The sequence below is a fragment of the Spizellomyces punctatus genome, assembly GCF_000182565.1.
Source record: "Spizellomyces punctatus DAOM BR117 chromosome Unknown supercont1.4, whole genome shotgun sequence".
Taxonomy (NCBI): Eukaryota; Fungi; Chytridiomycota; class Chytridiomycetes; order Spizellomycetales; family Spizellomycetaceae; genus Spizellomyces; species Spizellomyces punctatus.
Genome location: NW_015971540.1, coordinates 1,615,515 through 1,632,322, shown reverse-complemented (window position 1 = coordinate 1,632,322; position 16,808 = coordinate 1,615,515). Strand labels below are relative to the sequence as shown.

Here is a 16,808-nt window from a genome sequence, read left to right as displayed (position 1 = left end):
CCATCTGTTAAGTATCCAAGTTGACGCATATGGATCTAGGAAAGGGAGCCTGCCATTGTGACATGATATAATAAACAGTAGCGATGGACAATGCAATAAAATACAAATGTCAAAATATCTGCTCGATACAAAGTCACACGCATATCTTGAAACCCAAAAAGCGCAAAGAGAGATGGAAATTTCAAAGTATATTTACGACCTATCAACCCACACATCACCCAAATTCTACAATGGCCACACTGAACCCATTTAGTGAGCGGCAGCAGCACGAGCAGCTTCCCGTCGCCTGTCACGCTCCTCAGTAATGGTGAGCTAAAGTAAAAGTACGTCGAGTTAGGACAAATGTTATATATATGATGCATCATGTAATTCCAATCACCCACCTTGACACCCTTGCCCTTGGGAAGAGAGATGTAAGGCCTGTTGCCTTCACCAATGACGAAAACGTTGCTCAAACGGGTGGCGAATTGGCGGTCGAGGGCATCCTTGATGTGAACAATGTCGAAACCGCCGTGGTGCCTCTCACGGTGGGTGATGACACCAACACGACCAGTGTTACGACCACCAGTAACGAAGACAACGTTACCAGTGTCGAACTTGATGGTGTCGGTGATCTTGCCAGACTCAATGTCAAGCTTAACGGTGTCGTGCACCTTGATGATGGGGTCAGGGTAACGGATGGTACGACCGTCGTGGGTCACGATGAAGGGAATACCCTTCGCACCGATCTGCATGCGCTTAACCTTGCAGAGCTTGTACTATTTTCCCGGATGTTTCCATGTTAATCCCGCAGCTTCCACAAAGGTTCACGAAATGAAGCGTACCTTGGCCTCTTCGGCGGTAATACGGTGGATGGCAAAACGGCCCTTGGTGTCGTAGACCAAGCGGAAGTTCTCGTTGGTTTGGTCGATGGTGATGACATCTACACCCACATTTATGAGATTTGACACGTATGCAAGAATCAAAAGATTTTCCATTTACATACCCATGAAACCGGCGGGGTAGGTGGAGTCGGTGCGGACCTTACCGTCAACCTTAACCAGACGCTGCATAAGGATCATCTTGGTCTCCTTGTTGTTCAAAGCGTACTTCAAGCGGTTACGCATGAAAACGAGCAAGGGCAAGCACTCCCGCTGCTTGTGAGGACCGGCAGAGGGCTTGGGAGCCTGTGTTGTGGAACAACCGTAATCAGTTTGAGAACGATGTTCATCGTGATCGCAATGCCAAATTCGAATGCGGATCTGAATCAACTTCAGCCTCTTTCACAATTGCCGCCTACTCGTTGCTCGCCCTTTGATCTCCATCATATTCCTTCCCGCAGCCATCTACTCTCTATCTCTCGAGTCCCTCCCATTTTCCAACTTCCGACTCGTTTGTCAACATACCCAGGTACCGGTCAACTTGTCAAGCATCCAGTGCTTGGGGGCGGCGAGCTGTTGACGAAATTAGGTTAACAACCCAGTCATGGAGACTGCTCAACTAACTCGACAGGATTACATACCCGCTTCATGTGCTTCTTGGGACCCCGAGCCTACATGTGAAGGAATGGCAAATTGTACATGAGCTCATTTGTTACAATCATCCATCCATCGATCGATCCATCCATCCATGCATCCGTCGTTTCCACCATCCCGAAATCGACGGCGCTTTCTCTCATGATGGATGGATCTCGCTATCATCGACAACGGGACGTACCATCTTCCTATATGCACGAAGAGATTGCGTGTGGGTGAAAGGAAGGAAAATCCGAACGAATTCGCAGCTGCCAAACGTCCTTCGGCTCGCAAAACCCCCACGTGATATAATTTCCATTTTAGTCCAAAGTTTCATTTATCCATTTATGGCTTCATCCAATGTTGCTGACATAAGTCAGTCGGAATCTCGTCGTTAAAAGGATAGTATTGCTGGCAATGCAATCGTATAAAATGTATAATGTATCTACATGTTATTAACTATCTCAAAAAATAACGCCACCACACAATCTAATATTATATAGCGGCAGCAATGGCTGTGACCCTCTGGAAGGGTATACGTGAGAGGTGACATGAAAGGATTGGCCCAAGCGGGCATATCCTGCAGACAAGAGAGTCACAGTCCCAAGGCGATTGGACGGCAATCCGCATCTGACCCGTCGCCTTCGCTATGTAACGGGCTATCTAGAGTCGGTATTTGGGGAGGGTTTGATAAACATGTGGCAAGAAGAGCTCGTGGAGACGTCTCGCGTTGATGGGCGGTGGCAACGTGATGCGCAAGACTAGTTAAAATATTAGCAGAGATCACATCGCGAACGCCCCATTGTCATCAACAAACCTTTTTACATTTCGAAATTGCCGCATACATGATTGGCAATCGACAATCTTGGTGGTTGATATATCATCGAGCATGGAAGGGCTTACAATGGGATCCATATCCGCGTGCGCTGTTTCAACGTGGCCAACCAGCGCTTGCGGACTTTTAAATGTTTTACCGCATGCCGGTACTAGAAAACAGTAGAGTTGCGTTAGACCAGTAATGTGTACTGTCCCTGCTCTCTACTGCGTTTGACCTACCTGCACACACGAAAACGCCGACCACGCCACGACCCTCCAAGTCCACGTTGTGTCCCGAAGCTTTTCCCTTCTGGAGATGGTAAACTATAGTGAAGACCTATAAATAAGCCAGTTCTCATTTTAGCAAGTTCAAAGCATAGATCTCTACCAAGCCCCTTTAGATTCTTATACGTCTTGTCGCAGCCCTTGTACGGACAATACCAGCTTCTTTCAATCGTGACTTTTGGCTGCACCGTCGCTGGCCTACTAATGACACCTCCGCCACCGTGACCATTCTCTAAATGATATGCTAGTTTCGTGCCCACCATAGTCAGCTACTGAGACCATGTAGGACACAGTAATGACCGAACAACGAACCTAGTCCATTCGAATTTCGGTATGCCTTGCTGCAACCAGGGATATTGCATTTGAAAGGTTTGGGATCATTGATACCACCAGAAGCGTGGGCCGCATGATGATGCGATATCAAACCGTTCAGCTTTTTAAACTTTCTTTCACAGCCCGGTATGTCGCATTGAAAGGGCTTTCCGTCGCGATCTAGATCTGGCGACCCGTCCAGCGAATATGGGGGTAGTTCGTTTTTTGCTCGCGGCGTCCCGTCCAATTCATATGTATGTTCGTCAGAGCTATGCTCTTGTCCGGACTCTCGTCGCACTTCCCTGGCAACCTCCACCATTTTCGCAATGAGCTCTTGACGTCGTCGATTGCGCTCATCCCCTTCGCGTTGCCCTTGAAGGTACATTTGAGCCTGAAGTCTTGCCATCCGCTGAATATGATACCGCATCGTCATTTTGCGCGATGCCTCGTCGTCCCCGTCGACCTCTGGGGCGGAGAGTCTTCTCCGTTTTGGGGCGATCTCCATATCAGGGGACGCATTTCGTTTTCCGTGCCCCTCGACGGTCGACTCGGCCTCCTCCATATACCCGCTTCCTTGACGGTTTCGACAAATAAAGGCGTGTCGTTGCCCCGTTGACGCCGTCCCTCGCCCGTAATTTGCTGTTTGTATTTTCGGCTATAAAAAACAAAGAAGTCGCGGAAAATGAGAAATTGTGATTGAGTGATCATCATCGAATGTCATTTCATTTTTCCTAATTTGGACAGAGCTCGTTCGTTCGTCGTCGTCGTCGTTTGGGTTTGGGAGATCAGCATTTGCGTGTGAACGACTCGCCAAACTGCAAGTAAAGGGATGGCAAACACTGTGCTACCTTCGCCGGGCTATTGGCTCCAGACTCTATCCAATCATCCAGTACTCGACACATCCTCTTCCACACTCTTGGACGATTCACAAACAACTCCTGATGTCACCCTCCCCGACATCTCCAGCATAGCTCTAGAAGCTCCAAGTAACCATACTCTGGATGTATCCGGCCCGGACTTTATGGATGATATGGGTGACAGCTTTGCTACCCCTGATTCTCGACAGTCTTTGATCGCAGTACGCGACGGTTTAGCTGTCACTTGCCTTAATTCTTCTCCACCGCGAATTCGGCTGCTCAATCTTCGAAAATGGAAGGGTTCGCTAGATGAGACTGGAGACGATGTGGACAAGGCTTTGGAGACGGCTGACTTTAAGGTATTTTCCCATTCGCTAGTAATTTTTGTTGAGAATTGTGATCAACATCTATCCGATGCAGGAACTGGTCTCGCCAACTCTGAGTTTCCGCGTCCGTCAGATCCAGATGAATGGCACTGGAAGACTTTTAGCTGTTGTTGGAGAGTATGAGATCGTTGTCCTCTCTCTACCTCGGATTGCCTGGACAGATGGCAACACGAGAGAACGCATACGAACCAAGTAAGCAACAATCTGGTTGGCAGCCAATATAACTTTTGCTCTGAACACTATTACTCATACCTCGTGCTGGGCTATCAAGCTCATGGCGGATAGGGCCCATGACCCCTCAACCCATAGTCAAGATTCATTGGCATCCACTGAGCGAATCTCACACGCACCTGATGGTTTTGTCTGATGATGGAGCTCTGAGGTGTGTAGTTCTCAAAAGGGTGTTCACATATTTTTAAGGGATCTTCTAATGGACTTCATCAAAGAATATATGACGTGACTGCCAATGCTAACGAGCCGGAACAAACTCTACATTTCCTCGGTAGTGAACCCATCGATACCTGGAAAGCCCCAAATCGCTCCGGCATGTTCGGCGCTGATTTGTGGGAACGTGAATTTGTCTCGTTTTGCGTGGGGCGGGACGACGGGAATTGGGGTTCAATGACAATGTACGGTGTTACGCGAAGTGGAGATGTATATAGTTTATGCCCGGTGGTACCACAGCGCAGGTAAACTCTCTGATATGATTGGTTTTACATATTCAAGCTAATATAATAACGATGGTATTGCAGTATCTTCATACCGCAGAAATTGCAAGACCTGAAGGCTGCTAGTGCTCTGGAGCAAGAGGAACATGAAGAGCATGAATGTTATGGCCCCTATACAGAGCGGCAATACTATTGGCGGGAGCAATGGCTAGATGAACTACTAAACGAAATCAATCAACGGAGCATAAAGGAGACACTACCTGGGGAGCCTGTAGGACTGACTTTGCCACGGATGACAGCAAAGGTTAAGTGCCGAGCCCGCGGACCATATTTAATTCAGCCATCCCCAGATGCTACAATAGATTATCAGGACGCAACTGATATCTTATGTTTGGCGACGAATCCGATCAATGTATTGATCATATCATTTGAGTCGGGAATGCTGCGGACATGCATAGACTTGGAGGGTCCGGTACCTCTCTGGAATATCAATGCAGAGGTGGGCTACTTTCCCAACCCCCTTATGTTGCAGTAGCTTATGTTGTGCAACTTTTCATAGGCGTTACCAGGGGAAGCGCCGTTACCCGTACTGAGAATTCATGAAGACATTGATATCTCCTGGCGAGAAAGCTCTGGGTCGCAGCAGACAGCTCCCGTACGAATACCAAGCAGTTTAGCAGCAGATCCACGACACGATGCCATCTTCTATTGCTACCATTCTTTCGGAGTCCATCGTGTGAGCGTAGAACCTTGGGTTTCACCGTTACGTGGTCTATCGGAGGCACAAGCAGACGAGGCACAGTTGGCGACCGAGTTGAAGTCAGCAATGGAGCAACATATTGAAAGCGACGTTAGTCTACTCTTTAGTACCAGGACATTTATAAGCACGTCAGTAAAGAGCTTTTCCCCAACGCTATGTAGCCGTCACTCTAATATTCTTTCGTTGCAGGGATGTACCGTCGGTTGTAGGGTTCGCGGTCATCACAGAAGCATCCCTTGGATACTGTTACCTACTATTAACATCTCACCCCCACTTATACGGAGACATTCTTCCCATGCATGTAAATATTCCCTGGAAGATCTCCGAAGTCACCGCGAATGAAATGTACACCCCATCCATGGAGCCTCCAATATTCGATATACCCGAAGTAGTTCGTAAGGCACCACCACCCCTACGGTTGCCTACCGGCGCCTCCGCTAAGCAGGTTCTGGCGAAGTGCACACATCCTCCGACATTGTGGGCATTTTTTGAACATTTGAAAGCCAGGAGATGTGACATCTTGGACCTTCATGAGGCGATCATTGCTCTGAGAACTCGGTATGGGATACTGCAAGCCATTTCAAAGTACTATCACAGCCGATTTTGAGCTTAACCACTTGCTTGTCCACAGCTTGGAACGGCAGCAATCGGAGTTGAAGCAACAAGCGGGCGCTCTGATGCTCTTGGATGAGAAAATAAAACAAAACAAAGAACGCCTGAAGCAACTGCCAAAGAAAATGCACACTTTGCGGGTCAAGGAATACGTTCAGCGAAAATCTCTTGGCATCATACTTCAGATATTGATCGAAAACTCTCAGCCTCTTACTGACGCTGAGAAGCAATGGATCAAAGAGCTCCATCACATTCGTAACGCTCTCCAGAAAAGACTGAAACCTTGGGCAGAAAATGTAAGGACCCGCGATGGTTGGACTTTGGGTGTACATCTCGCGGCCTCACCGATATTCCATTCTTTCTTGATCTCTGATTTCATGCTGGTTCAGGTTCAGGAACAGGTCCATTCTTTGCTGCAGGACCGCAACCCCGTGGAAGATCCAGACAAGGATGCGGAATTGGACCAGCTGGCTCTCGGCCAGACCCAAATGCGCCGGATCGAAACCGCTTTGCGACAGGAGTAAGTTTTAAAGGTTAAAATGCTTATAAAAGCGGGACTGTGGGTCATAATCTTTGTCTTCCTCAGGTATAAACTGTTGGCTGGTACAGCCCAAAAATTGACTAAACTGCAAAATATCGTGCAGAAGATGGAAGATACCATCAGACTGAAAAGCATGCAATCTCCTTGAGAATATTTGCACATTCGCGATATGTAAATAATCCTACTGCTATACAAACTGTCCCATTTTTATGCATTGCGAACCATTGTGATTTATATGCTGAAAATTTGGAAGGGTGGAAGGCCGTTCATCGCATGGTGACGATCTCCTCCGCAGCCGTCGGATGGATGGCGACAGTGTTATCAAAATCAGCTTTCGTTGCGCCTAAAGAAATAAGAATTAAATCGTCGCCTAGCTTGCATAATCATTTTTAAGAGATGTTCGCATACCCATTTTAATAGCAACAGCAAATCCTTGCAAGATCTCGTCTGACGCTTTGCCGACAATATGCAAGCCAACAACTTTCTCCTCAGGACCGACGCAGACAAGCTTATATAACGTCGTCTCCTTATGCTCTGCATACATAGTGAGCGTCAATCAGAGGACTTGTCCACACTGTAGCAGCCACAGCCGTTCTGCATGAAATCACGTACCAGTGAGGGCAAAGTGCATATTTGTAAACTGCAGATAATTGGGTCAGTATTGTCATGTCTCCTGTCGAACTATCAACTAGACTGACCTTGGATACGTATATCTTTAAGTTGTCTTTGCCGTACTTGGTGGCTGCCTCGGCCTCAGATAGTCCGACGCTGCCACAAGGCGGATGTGAGAAAATGACTGACGGGATGTTGTCATAATCCAACTTGGAGTCCTTTTTACCGCCAAAAAGGCGATCTGACAACCGCCGCCCAGCGGCAATGGCAACTATCAAAAGCGTGTTGCTTCGGTCAGGGACTGCTTTGCAGGAAAGTGACGCAGCTAACGACACCGACCTGGGGTCAACATGGCGACACCGCAAACGTCTCCAAGTGCGTATACACCCTCCTGCTCAGTATTTTGCCATTCATCAGAAATGATATAACCTTCACCGTTGGTCGTAACCCCGGTAACACCCAAATTCAAAGAATCGGTGCTAGCTTTACGCCCAATAGCAAACAACACCTCTTCAAAGCCGTCAAAATCGCCGAACGAATTCGTATCCTTGTTCTCAACACTGAAGGTCAGGTTCTTTTTGAGATTATCTCCCTTGTTCTCCACCTTGCGGATGGTAGAGCATTTGATAATCTTTAGGCCAGATTTTTCGTATTCTTCCATTACTGTGGACCGGATGACGTCATCAAACGAACGGAGAAACTCATCATGACGGATAAACAACGACACATCCGCCCCTAGATAGTGGAAGACGCCTGCCAGCTCAATGCCAATATATCCTGCACCCACCACGGCAACCTGAAAAGCTATTAGTGTCATAGAGCATGCAGATCACGAACATGCAGACTTTTATCAGACCTTTTTCGGCATATGCTCCAATTCAAAGAAACCGTCACTTGTAATACCTAAACAGCACGATGACTTATCAGATGGAGAACAATCAAGACAAGTTGATATTGAAAATACCGTATTCGCGCGCTCCTGGGGCCTACAAGTACCTTTAAGCACGGGTTCTTTCGTCGATTTGTCTCAAAGGGACACTTACCGGTGGAATCCACGCGTAGCTGCCTGTTGCAATCAGGATATGCTTTCCGGAGTAGAGCTCTCCATTGACTTCCACTGTCTTTTTATCCACAAACTTTGCTGTTCCTCGAATTTTTTCAATTCCATCCTTCGCCAGGTTATTCTCATAAATCCCATTCAAACGCTTAATGTACGCATCGCGCTTTTGTTTCACGGCTTCCCATGAAAATCCGCGAACGTCTAGGTCAAATCCGTAACCTTTCGCTTCGCGAAGAGCCTCCGCAAAGGACGCTGATCGAAACATGTATCAGACGTTTGGTTATATTGACGGTCAAATACCGCATCATCAATCCTGGGAACACAACGTACCTGCAGTCCACATGATCTTTTTCGGTACACATCCTGTCAAGGGTCGACAGAGTGAGCAAAGCGGTATAGGATGCCAGCCGCAGCCGTGCAGCTTTCTACGCACCGACGTTGACGCACGTTCCCCCAAAGCGACCTGCAGACGTTGCGAAATGCAATTTCAGTAACAAACCAGCTGGCAGCTCTTTATCGAAAAGGACAAATGGCGTCTACTGTCAGCAGCTCTAGAACACCCGTACACTTACTGTTCTCCACGATTGCAACTTTGGCACCGTAGCTTGCTGCCCGCCGTGCGGACGCTATTCCCCCACTACCGGCGCCAAGCACGAGGTAGTCGTAAATCTTTTTCGTTGTCATGTTCTTATCGAGTAGGCAGTAAAGTAATGGGACAAGTGCGATAGCTCTAAGGCTCTGAGCAAAGATGAGGAAGGAAAATGGCAGTGGTGAGGAGGACGGAAGACCCAGCTGGTCACGTGTCCTTATCCGATCGGGGAGCTGACTAATCCGCGTAGACTAGGAAATGCCATACCGTGGTAAGAAAGTTGAGCAGCGGAAGCAAACGATGGGGGTCATCCTTATTACGCTGAATTCGCGGCACCCCCAAAATCGCCGACGACGGCGACGTACGAAGGGTTGATCTCTGCGGCGGTCGGCGGTCGGCCTTGTCGGCCGTTGGACTTTAAGTGATGTGGTTCGAACCAAAGATCTTTGGATGACAAGCCACGCACGCGCCTTAGGAAGATCTTGCAGACCCCACGTTTCCGTCCTGCTGGCCATTGGGCATCGTTTGCGGTCCCATCTTGTCCCCGTTGACCATTCGTAATGAAGTTTGGAAAGTAAGCTGAATGTGTTTTGGATACAAGTGCTGCAGCTGGTACTCGAAGCACAAGAGATACTAAGGATCGTTTTGCCTGTAGGTACCTTACAGAACGGCGAAAGACACTGCCACCAAAATGGGCAGACAGTTGCATAGACTATGTCCTCTTGAAGAACCACGTCAAGCAACATGTAAAGCCATACGGCTTGACATCGTCTCTGCCTTCTTCTCTTGAGGACAAACCCTTTGCAGACGTATTTCTCTCGCGATCGTCCAAACTTCAAGCGGCTGTTGCAGAGTTTTTTCAACTACTGGACAAGGAAATTGATCGGTTCGCTGCGCTCTACGAAGCGGAGTGTGATGACCTTGCAAAGCGCTTTGAGTCTCGAGGCGTTGTAAACGGGACTGGACACGATGAAGGGAAATCTTCGGCAAATCAAATGCTTCAAGATTTGGTGAAATTGGAAAAGTATGTTTTCTTAAACTACACTGGTGAGTCCTAGTGAGCAATTGAACGAATGTGATTGAAGTTTTTATAATCCGATAAACTCCCAAAGGTATAACGAAAATCTTGAAGAAAAATGATCGGCATTCAGGGTTTCGATTGAGTGAACACTATATACTGCGACTTTCGACAAAGCCTTTTTACCGATCGGAAGAGCTGTCCTTGTTGAAGAAGCGCTTGATTGACGAAGTCAGCGGCACATCATCGCCCCTAATTCACACCCCTAACCCGCCCCTAAGCCCGATCGTCACAGACAAGGGCCTTTCTCTCCCCTCATCAATTGGATCGCAAACGCAAAGTCGAAGCTGGTTCCCACCGGCTTCCTTGTTACCCCAGCAGAAAGTGCTTGTCACCATGACTGGACCCCACGGAACAGATATCATAGGGGCAGTACTTGAAAACCTGGCTCGCTACAAATGCGAAATTGATGACTTTGTGCTTTCTCGATTGTACCACAACGTGACGTTTGGTTGCCTCATTCGCTTAGCTTCGGAGAACGTTGATATCTTTCGTGACCTTGCGGAATCTGCGCGAAAATGGGATGCTACTCTCTTTTTCGACGTGCAGGATGCAACGAAAGGCGACCCTGTCGGGAGCTCCCTTGAGGATGCCCCTTACGAAAACCGCCTCAAATACACTGCAACGGTGCTCAACCAAAATGGCCTCACGTCACGCTTTTTACACGCCTGGACCCGATTGTTATTGGATGAGAAGATATCTGTAGAGAAAATGACTCGTCTTTCAGCTTCCGGGGCAAAGTTGTGCTCTGTCGAATATAGACTCAGTGTGCCGGCAGAGGTCGATTTTGACCTCTTCCGTGCAACCCTGTTCCAGATGAGCAGCGAACATGGGACTGATGTAGCGTTGCAACCAAACGATGTATACCGAAAGCACAAGCGACTTGTCATTTTTGACATGGACTCTACACTTATTCAACAGGAGGTCATTGATGAGATTGCAAAGCATGCGGGGGTGGTAGCAGAGGTTGCGGTGAGTGAATTCGAGTGAGATTCATACATAATGACGTAAGACTCATTTGCTCTTCTGGAATAACATAGAAAATTACCGAGTCTGCTATGAACGGTGAAATCGATTTCAAAGAATCACTCCGTCGTCGTGTTGGCTTGTTGAAGGGCACACCTGCGAGCGTTTTAGAGCACGTAAAGACTCAGCTAACTTTCACAGAGGGAGCCCATTTCCTGTGCAGAGCACTCAAGCGGCTTGGGTTTAAACTGGCCGTTATATCTGGAGGCTTCATGCCTTTGGCACTGCACGTAAAGAACCAACTAGGACTTGACTACGCGTTTGCAAATCAGGTAGGTTTGGCTGCTCAAGCATCTGTGATAATTCTGCTGCTGATCGTGTTAAATATCCATACCTTCAGCTGAAAGTGTCACCGGATGGGCAAACGCTAACTGGTGAAACCGTCGGACCGATTGTTGATGGCATGCGAAAAGCAGAACTATTGGAGGTCATTGCCCAGGCTGAGTCCGTTACACCTGAACAGGTTCGTTGGTTCAAATACTAGTGTGCAGTCGTGGCGTCACGCTGACATGATGTGTTGCGGCCGAATGAAGGTTATTGCAGTAGGGGACGGTGCAAATGATCTGTGGATGTTAGCAGCGGCGGGGCTGGGTATTGCTTTCAATGCCAAGCCAAGAGTGCAAAAGGAGGTAGGACCGCAGAGTATGACATTTTGCTGCCGCAAGCTTCTCAATTTTGCAACCTGGCAGGCGCGCGCACGGATCAACCAGACTAGTTTGCGAAATGTGCTCTATCTTTTAGGATATACAGATGACGACGCAAAACAATTAGCAGAGATGTGAATAAGGAGATAGTGTAGCTTAGTTATAGAGGACCGATGACATGATGTCGAATGTACGTGTTATTAACTCGATCAGCCGAATTTTACTGAGCAAGACTCTCGCGGTGACGTTTGCAACATACGGGCGGGCAGAGCCGTAAATGCGGGCAGTTATCTGACTGTTGCGGATTGCGTAGACATATCATTTGTCTACTCCTGCCGGGTTGTGGACTCTTATCGTCAGCTGCCATGAAGGCTCACAGTGACGGACTCGTGGAGGACCCCCATCAGAACCATGCCTAATATTCGCGTTAGATACGGTCAGATCTCCATCCGACGGAATGCAAAGGGACCCAAGTAGATGTGATACTTGGCCGATCGATCGATCATTAACCATCTATCAACGGCCATTATCCACACGATCGCTTGAACCTACACAAAAACCAGGGCGTTACGGTCACATTTGTGAACTAAACTTCAAAGAACGATTAACCTGCAAAAAATACCTGCTAGTGTGCCTTCCATAATTGCTCTCTTGTATTCCGCCTTTCGCCGGTCGTTCAGATCCTTTCGAACCAAGAGGAAAGTCGATATGCCGAGCACGGTAAATGCGAACCTGAATGAAACCAAACGACCCGGCACTAGAGTTGAAATCCTTTCCAATCTCATATGAAGCATATTATTCCATGCAGCTCAAGAAATAAATATCTCACCAGCCATAGAGCGTTGAACGTACTGGGCTCATGTTTACGATCTCGTACAAGTTTTTGCTCCAAACTTCATCAAAGATTCACCAACTTGGTTGTTGGTATAGCAACAAGGATATCACGTGGTCTGCTTATTCGTTCTTGGTTCCGCTCAACCTGGACGATGATCTCTTGCTCCAAGCGATGCAGAGGCATGACAATGAATGCACCGATATGATGCTTTCCAGGGGAGCCCTCAAGCTCTATCCTTGTTCTGCCGACGATCGCTCCACTGCACGATGTCGTCTCCCAGAAAGTTGTCTGGACGGTAACATTCTGGTCAATGGTTGGGTTCAGATAGTAACTGAAGCAGAGGTTAGGGAGCCGTACTGGTCCATATAAGTCGGTTCCGGTGGGACGTTGTATCTAATAGCCAGTTTCTTTAATTCAGGTTCTTTATTGCCGGGCATGGCGATTTGCTACCCAGTGCCTAGCAAAGGGGCTAGTCGCTCAAGCCGATAGATCAGTGAGAAGACCGAGCACAGCTGCCGAACGCGAGCTTCTTTCTGGTCTACCCGAGGATACATGTACTCAAAATTGTGATTCGTTTTCCGTATTTGTGCTGGGTTTGATACCAATGTGCTCATGTCAGGTCTTATTCAACAAATTCCTGATCCATTGTCTCCTGGAACGGCGATATCTTTCAAGGTGTCAGTGCAAACTGGCAGCTTAGAAGTGGATGAACTAGGCTTTAAATATGATTCCGCATCGGATGCCACAAAGAGACAGGTGCAATTAGAGCAGTTTCCACCTGGTACGAACACATTCTGACTTGTTGGCCATTATTAGGCAGTACGAGGAATGCTGCTCGGTCTGGTTGTTTCAGAAGGTTGCATCGTGGGCGGCGAGGGGGCTGGGAGATGCTTGCGAGTAGAGGTTTGTATATGGATATTGTTACTCAAGCCTAAGTGTAATGGTTGTGGAAATCTAAAACGGAGCGAATCAAAGATTGTTAGGGTTGAGCCCCCTCAGACACTGGTGTTGGTGACAGAAGCAACTCACCTCCGCTTCGTCAGTGGAAAACCAGCTGAAATCTACGGTGGTGTGCACCTTGGAGACGAGGATGCAACAGCCGCCATTACCGACTCTATGCAGTCACTTTCACTTTCTCCTGAGACGCATCAGAAGCCCTTGCCGAATCTGCCGGGTCTTGAAAAAGCATATAGGGGACTTCATGAAATTGTCACTTATCGCCTTTTATATCCCGATATGATCGAAAAACTTGGTGTCGATCCGCCGAAAGGTTTGGCTAGTCTGTCGTCGCCGACCGTTCCACTTCATCACAACCTTAAGTTGCGCTGGTAGGGGTGCTGTTGCATGGTCCTCCCGGCGTTGGAAAAACGTTATTGGTAACAACGATCGCTCGGGTTTGCCAAGCAAACTTGGTAAGCTATTGGTAGCAAATGCGATCAGTGAGCCCGTCCAACCCACGTTGTCTCTCAGGTCACTATCCATGGACCTGAAATATTCGGTTCTTATCTGGGTGAAAGTGAAGAGCGACTGAGAGCCAAATTCATGGAAGCACAGAGCAAATCTGAAGACGGACGAACGTCAAGCATATTGTTCATTGACGAGCTGGTAATGCACAATTAGAGAGGCACATATTCGCAGAGGCACATAATAATATTGTGTTCTGTAGGACGCACTCTCACCACGCCGTGACTCTGCTCGATCGCATGAGAATCGTGTAGTTGCACAGCTATTGACGTTGATGGACGGAATGGTGTCCAGAGGCCGACTCGTGGTGATTGGAGCTACGAACCGGCCAAACGCCATTGATCCAGCGTTGCGACGCCCTGGCAGGTAGCTCTAACGCTGTGTTCGATGCACATCGGATAGTGGCTCAATTGCGTAATGTGCGCAGGTTTGATCGGGAGGTTGCCATTGACGTCCCAACGGAACAGGCACGACTGGCGATTTTGACTTCCCTGACCAGTAATATGCCCCTTTCGGATGACGTTGACCTCTCGCGTCTCGCAACTGCAACCAACGGCTATGTCGGCGCTGATCTCAGCGCTCTATGCAGGGAGGCAGCGTTAGATGCAGTGCGTCGGTCAACAAACGACCCAAGCTTCAACGTTGTGCCATTCGCGTCCTTCCAGAAAGCTCTCGCGTCCATTGGTGGCCCTTCGACACAGAGAGGTGCCGGTGTGTCTGTGGAACGAGTGAAATGGGATGATGTTGGGGGACTCGACAGTGTTAAACTTCGCTTACGGCAAGCGGTTGAATGGCCTTTGCTTTATCGGAAGACGTACAAGAGGTTGGGCTTGAAGCCTCCACGAGGTGTTCTGCTTTATGGTCCTCCAGGATGCAGTAAAACGACATTGGTCAAGGTATCTGCCATTATCTTAGCTACGTGCCTTGTCTTTCTAACTGGCTGACATCGCTTCGTGTGGTGAGGTCATCGCTGCAACATCTGGCGCCACCTTTCTTTCGCTTAATGGGGCTGCATTGTACTCACCATTTGTTGGCGACTCGGAGCAAGCAAGTGCGTAAATGTCGTTGAATCATGCCTTCCAATGTTTCTAACAGCAACTACGCTATGATAGTACGTACAACCTTCCAAAGGGCTCGATCCGGTGCACCCTCTATCATCTTCTTCGATGAAGTGGATGCGATTGTCGGCAAGAGGGGACTAGGAGGCGGCGAAGACAAAGGGGACACAGTCCAAGCGCGTGTGCTTTCCACATTGCTAAATGAAATGGATGGTGTTGAGTCTGCTAAAGATGTACTCATTGTGGTATGTGACGGTTCTGTGATTTAGTTGATATTCGCTCGTGACATCCTTCGGCACGATGGCAGGGGGCCACCAATCGTCCTGACATGATTGACGCAGCGCTGATGCGGCCAGGTCGATTTGATCGAGTTCTTTACGTAAGTGGTTCGAGACCTTGTAGTCAAAATCATTTTGATCGCTCATCGGTTTCTCCGGTAGGTCCTACCTCCAGACCGTCAAGCGAGGCGCGAAATCCTGCAAATCTACACACGTTCGATGGCCCTTGCTACGGACGTGGACCTTGACTATCTATCTGGCAGTCTAACCGAGAGATATACTGGCGCCGATTTGAAGGCAGTCTGCCGTGAAGCGGCTATGGAAGCGTTGCGAGGGATGAGAGAGGCAGATTTTGTGGTGGGTACTCTTTATTGCTGTTTTCGGCACCGTGATTTCACTAACATGTGATAGACCCGGGAGCATTTTATGGCCGCCTTGGACGTTGTGAAACCTACGCTCTCAACAGAAATGCTCGTCCAATATGCCATCTTTGCAAAGAGATTCGGTACCGGAGTACTGGACAACCCCGCCTGAATGGAAGTCAGGATGCCACCAACTTCCTTTGTCCCGGCGATACATTTGTAAATACGTGACATTTATGTTTGAGAAGATACCTTTATAGTCAGCATATTTATGTACATGCAACAAATACACTACATACGGAATGTTTGAGGTTGACGCTACTCCCCGCTTGTGTCTGCGTGCCCATCTAGTGTGTTCTGAGACCCGTCCCCATTGAGCCTTCCGAGACGCTGCCGTAGCTGAGCGGCCTCATTCTTTAGGCGTTTCACCTCTTCCCTCAGATCCGCAATTTGTTCGTCCTTCTTCGAGCTCACCGCCTCGGCAACCCCATCTATGATCCTCACAAGGCGCCAGCACCTGAGGACAATAAGGAGCCCAGCCACCTCTCGTGCCTTCCCCTTCAAAACCATTTCGGCAACAAGTGATCCCACAACAACGAGAAAGTCAAATAAATGCAAAGGTTTTCTAATATAGTAACAAATCCCAAAAGCAAACAGTCGGAGGAGATGCTCGGCCACAAACACCCAAAGGATGGTCAGGCTGATGGCTGTGAGGGTTTCCAACCAAACTGGCTCTCCTCCACCCACATGTGGTTTACCCTGTTCGTCGCATTCGGGTGTCTCGAGGAAGGTAACAATGATTTCTGTTAATACACAGGTGAGATCTATCAGAACGAGCGCGAATACGAGAATGTGCGCCCAGTGGGATTCTAATAGCTTTCTGAGGCGCCGGCGAAAGCGGTCAAGACGCGATGGGTTATTGGACAAGTTGCCCTCGTTGAGGTCAGCTTCAATGTCGGTGTCATGCAGGAAGGGCATGTTTTCTGCAGCAGAATCCGCCATTGGTTGGGCATGAAAGATCACCTACTGGGGAGGATGACAACGACGCGCTTACGTCAGTGATCTGCAACAA

At 48.4% G+C, this 16,808-nt stretch overlaps 7 protein-coding genes across 7 annotated transcripts; 3 read left to right on the top strand and 4 right to left on the bottom strand.

Moving 5' to 3' along the window:
- Nucleotides 1–173: 173 nt before the first annotated feature.
- SPPG_03028 (40S ribosomal protein S4) lies at nucleotides 174–1,771 on the bottom strand. The gene is made up of 7 exons (XM_016751313.1): nucleotides 1,696–1,771; nucleotides 1,502–1,531; nucleotides 1,386–1,433; nucleotides 986–1,166; nucleotides 825–922; nucleotides 384–758; nucleotides 174–312 (listed from the first exon to the last, which is right to left on the bottom strand). The coding sequence occupies exons 1-7, from the start codon at nucleotides 1,696–1,698 to the stop codon at nucleotides 250–252; spliced, it is 798 nt and encodes a 265-aa protein (XP_016610610.1). The 5' UTR covers nucleotides 1,699–1,771; the 3' UTR covers nucleotides 174–249.
- A 101-nt stretch (nucleotides 1,772–1,872) lies between these two features.
- Nucleotides 1,873–3,557, bottom strand: SPPG_03027 (uncharacterized protein). Its single transcript, XM_016751312.1, has 5 exons — nucleotides 2,907–3,557; nucleotides 2,698–2,838; nucleotides 2,550–2,633; nucleotides 2,311–2,479; nucleotides 1,873–2,254 (listed from the first exon to the last, which is right to left on the bottom strand). The coding sequence occupies exons 1-5, from the start codon at nucleotides 3,466–3,468 to the stop codon at nucleotides 2,089–2,091; spliced, it is 1,122 nt and encodes a 373-aa protein (XP_016610609.1). The 5' UTR covers nucleotides 3,469–3,557; the 3' UTR covers nucleotides 1,873–2,088.
- Nucleotides 3,558–3,683: 126 nt separating this feature from the next.
- On the top strand, nucleotides 3,684–6,963 carry SPPG_03026 (uncharacterized protein). The gene is made up of 10 exons (XM_016751311.1): nucleotides 3,684–4,122; nucleotides 4,184–4,341; nucleotides 4,421–4,531; nucleotides 4,596–4,838; nucleotides 4,902–5,316; nucleotides 5,377–5,705; nucleotides 5,767–6,135; nucleotides 6,209–6,485; nucleotides 6,579–6,709; nucleotides 6,776–6,963. The coding sequence occupies exons 1-10, from the start codon at nucleotides 3,736–3,738 to the stop codon at nucleotides 6,876–6,878; spliced, it is 2,523 nt and encodes an 840-aa protein (XP_016610608.1). The 5' UTR covers nucleotides 3,684–3,735; the 3' UTR covers nucleotides 6,879–6,963.
- SPPG_03025 (glutathione-disulfide reductase) lies at nucleotides 6,824–9,158 on the bottom strand. The gene is made up of 11 exons (XM_016751310.1): nucleotides 8,975–9,158; nucleotides 8,836–8,865; nucleotides 8,733–8,765; nucleotides 8,386–8,654; nucleotides 8,307–8,328; nucleotides 8,199–8,245; nucleotides 7,682–8,138; nucleotides 7,429–7,613; nucleotides 7,343–7,370; nucleotides 7,139–7,264; nucleotides 6,824–7,073 (listed from the first exon to the last, which is right to left on the bottom strand). The coding sequence occupies exons 1-11, from the start codon at nucleotides 9,084–9,086 to the stop codon at nucleotides 6,997–6,999; spliced, it is 1,386 nt and encodes a 461-aa protein (XP_016610607.1). The 5' UTR covers nucleotides 9,087–9,158; the 3' UTR covers nucleotides 6,824–6,996.
- A 339-nt stretch (nucleotides 9,159–9,497) lies between these two features.
- On the top strand, nucleotides 9,498–11,973 carry SPPG_03024 (phosphoserine phosphatase SerB). The gene is made up of 7 exons (XM_016751309.1): nucleotides 9,498–9,565; nucleotides 9,647–10,038; nucleotides 10,104–11,041; nucleotides 11,110–11,367; nucleotides 11,436–11,558; nucleotides 11,629–11,724; nucleotides 11,785–11,973. Exons 1-7 carry the CDS (start codon nucleotides 9,552–9,554, stop codon nucleotides 11,875–11,877), a joined length of 1,914 nt encoding a protein of 637 aa, XP_016610606.1. The 5' UTR covers nucleotides 9,498–9,551; the 3' UTR covers nucleotides 11,878–11,973.
- Nucleotides 11,974–12,745: 772 nt separating this feature from the next.
- On the top strand, nucleotides 12,746–16,057 carry SPPG_03023 (uncharacterized protein; the record flags this gene model as incomplete). Its single annotated transcript, XM_016751308.1, has 14 exons — nucleotides 12,746–12,916; nucleotides 12,993–13,128; nucleotides 13,194–13,330; nucleotides 13,391–13,477; nucleotides 13,550–13,844; nucleotides 13,907–13,986; nucleotides 14,045–14,179; nucleotides 14,241–14,404; nucleotides 14,466–14,934; nucleotides 15,002–15,089; nucleotides 15,151–15,341; nucleotides 15,404–15,475; nucleotides 15,537–15,731; nucleotides 15,786–16,057. 14 exons carry the CDS (start codon nucleotides 12,746–12,748, stop codon nucleotides 15,906–15,908), a joined length of 2,343 nt encoding a protein of 780 aa, XP_016610605.1. The 3' UTR covers nucleotides 15,909–16,057.
- SPPG_03022 (uncharacterized protein) lies at nucleotides 16,055–16,738 on the bottom strand (the record flags this gene model as incomplete). The annotated part of the gene is made up of 1 exon (XM_016751307.1): nucleotides 16,055–16,738. One exon carries the CDS (start codon nucleotides 16,736–16,738, stop codon nucleotides 16,055–16,057), a length of 684 nt encoding a protein of 227 aa, XP_016610604.1.
- Nucleotides 16,739–16,808: the final 70 nt, after the last annotated feature.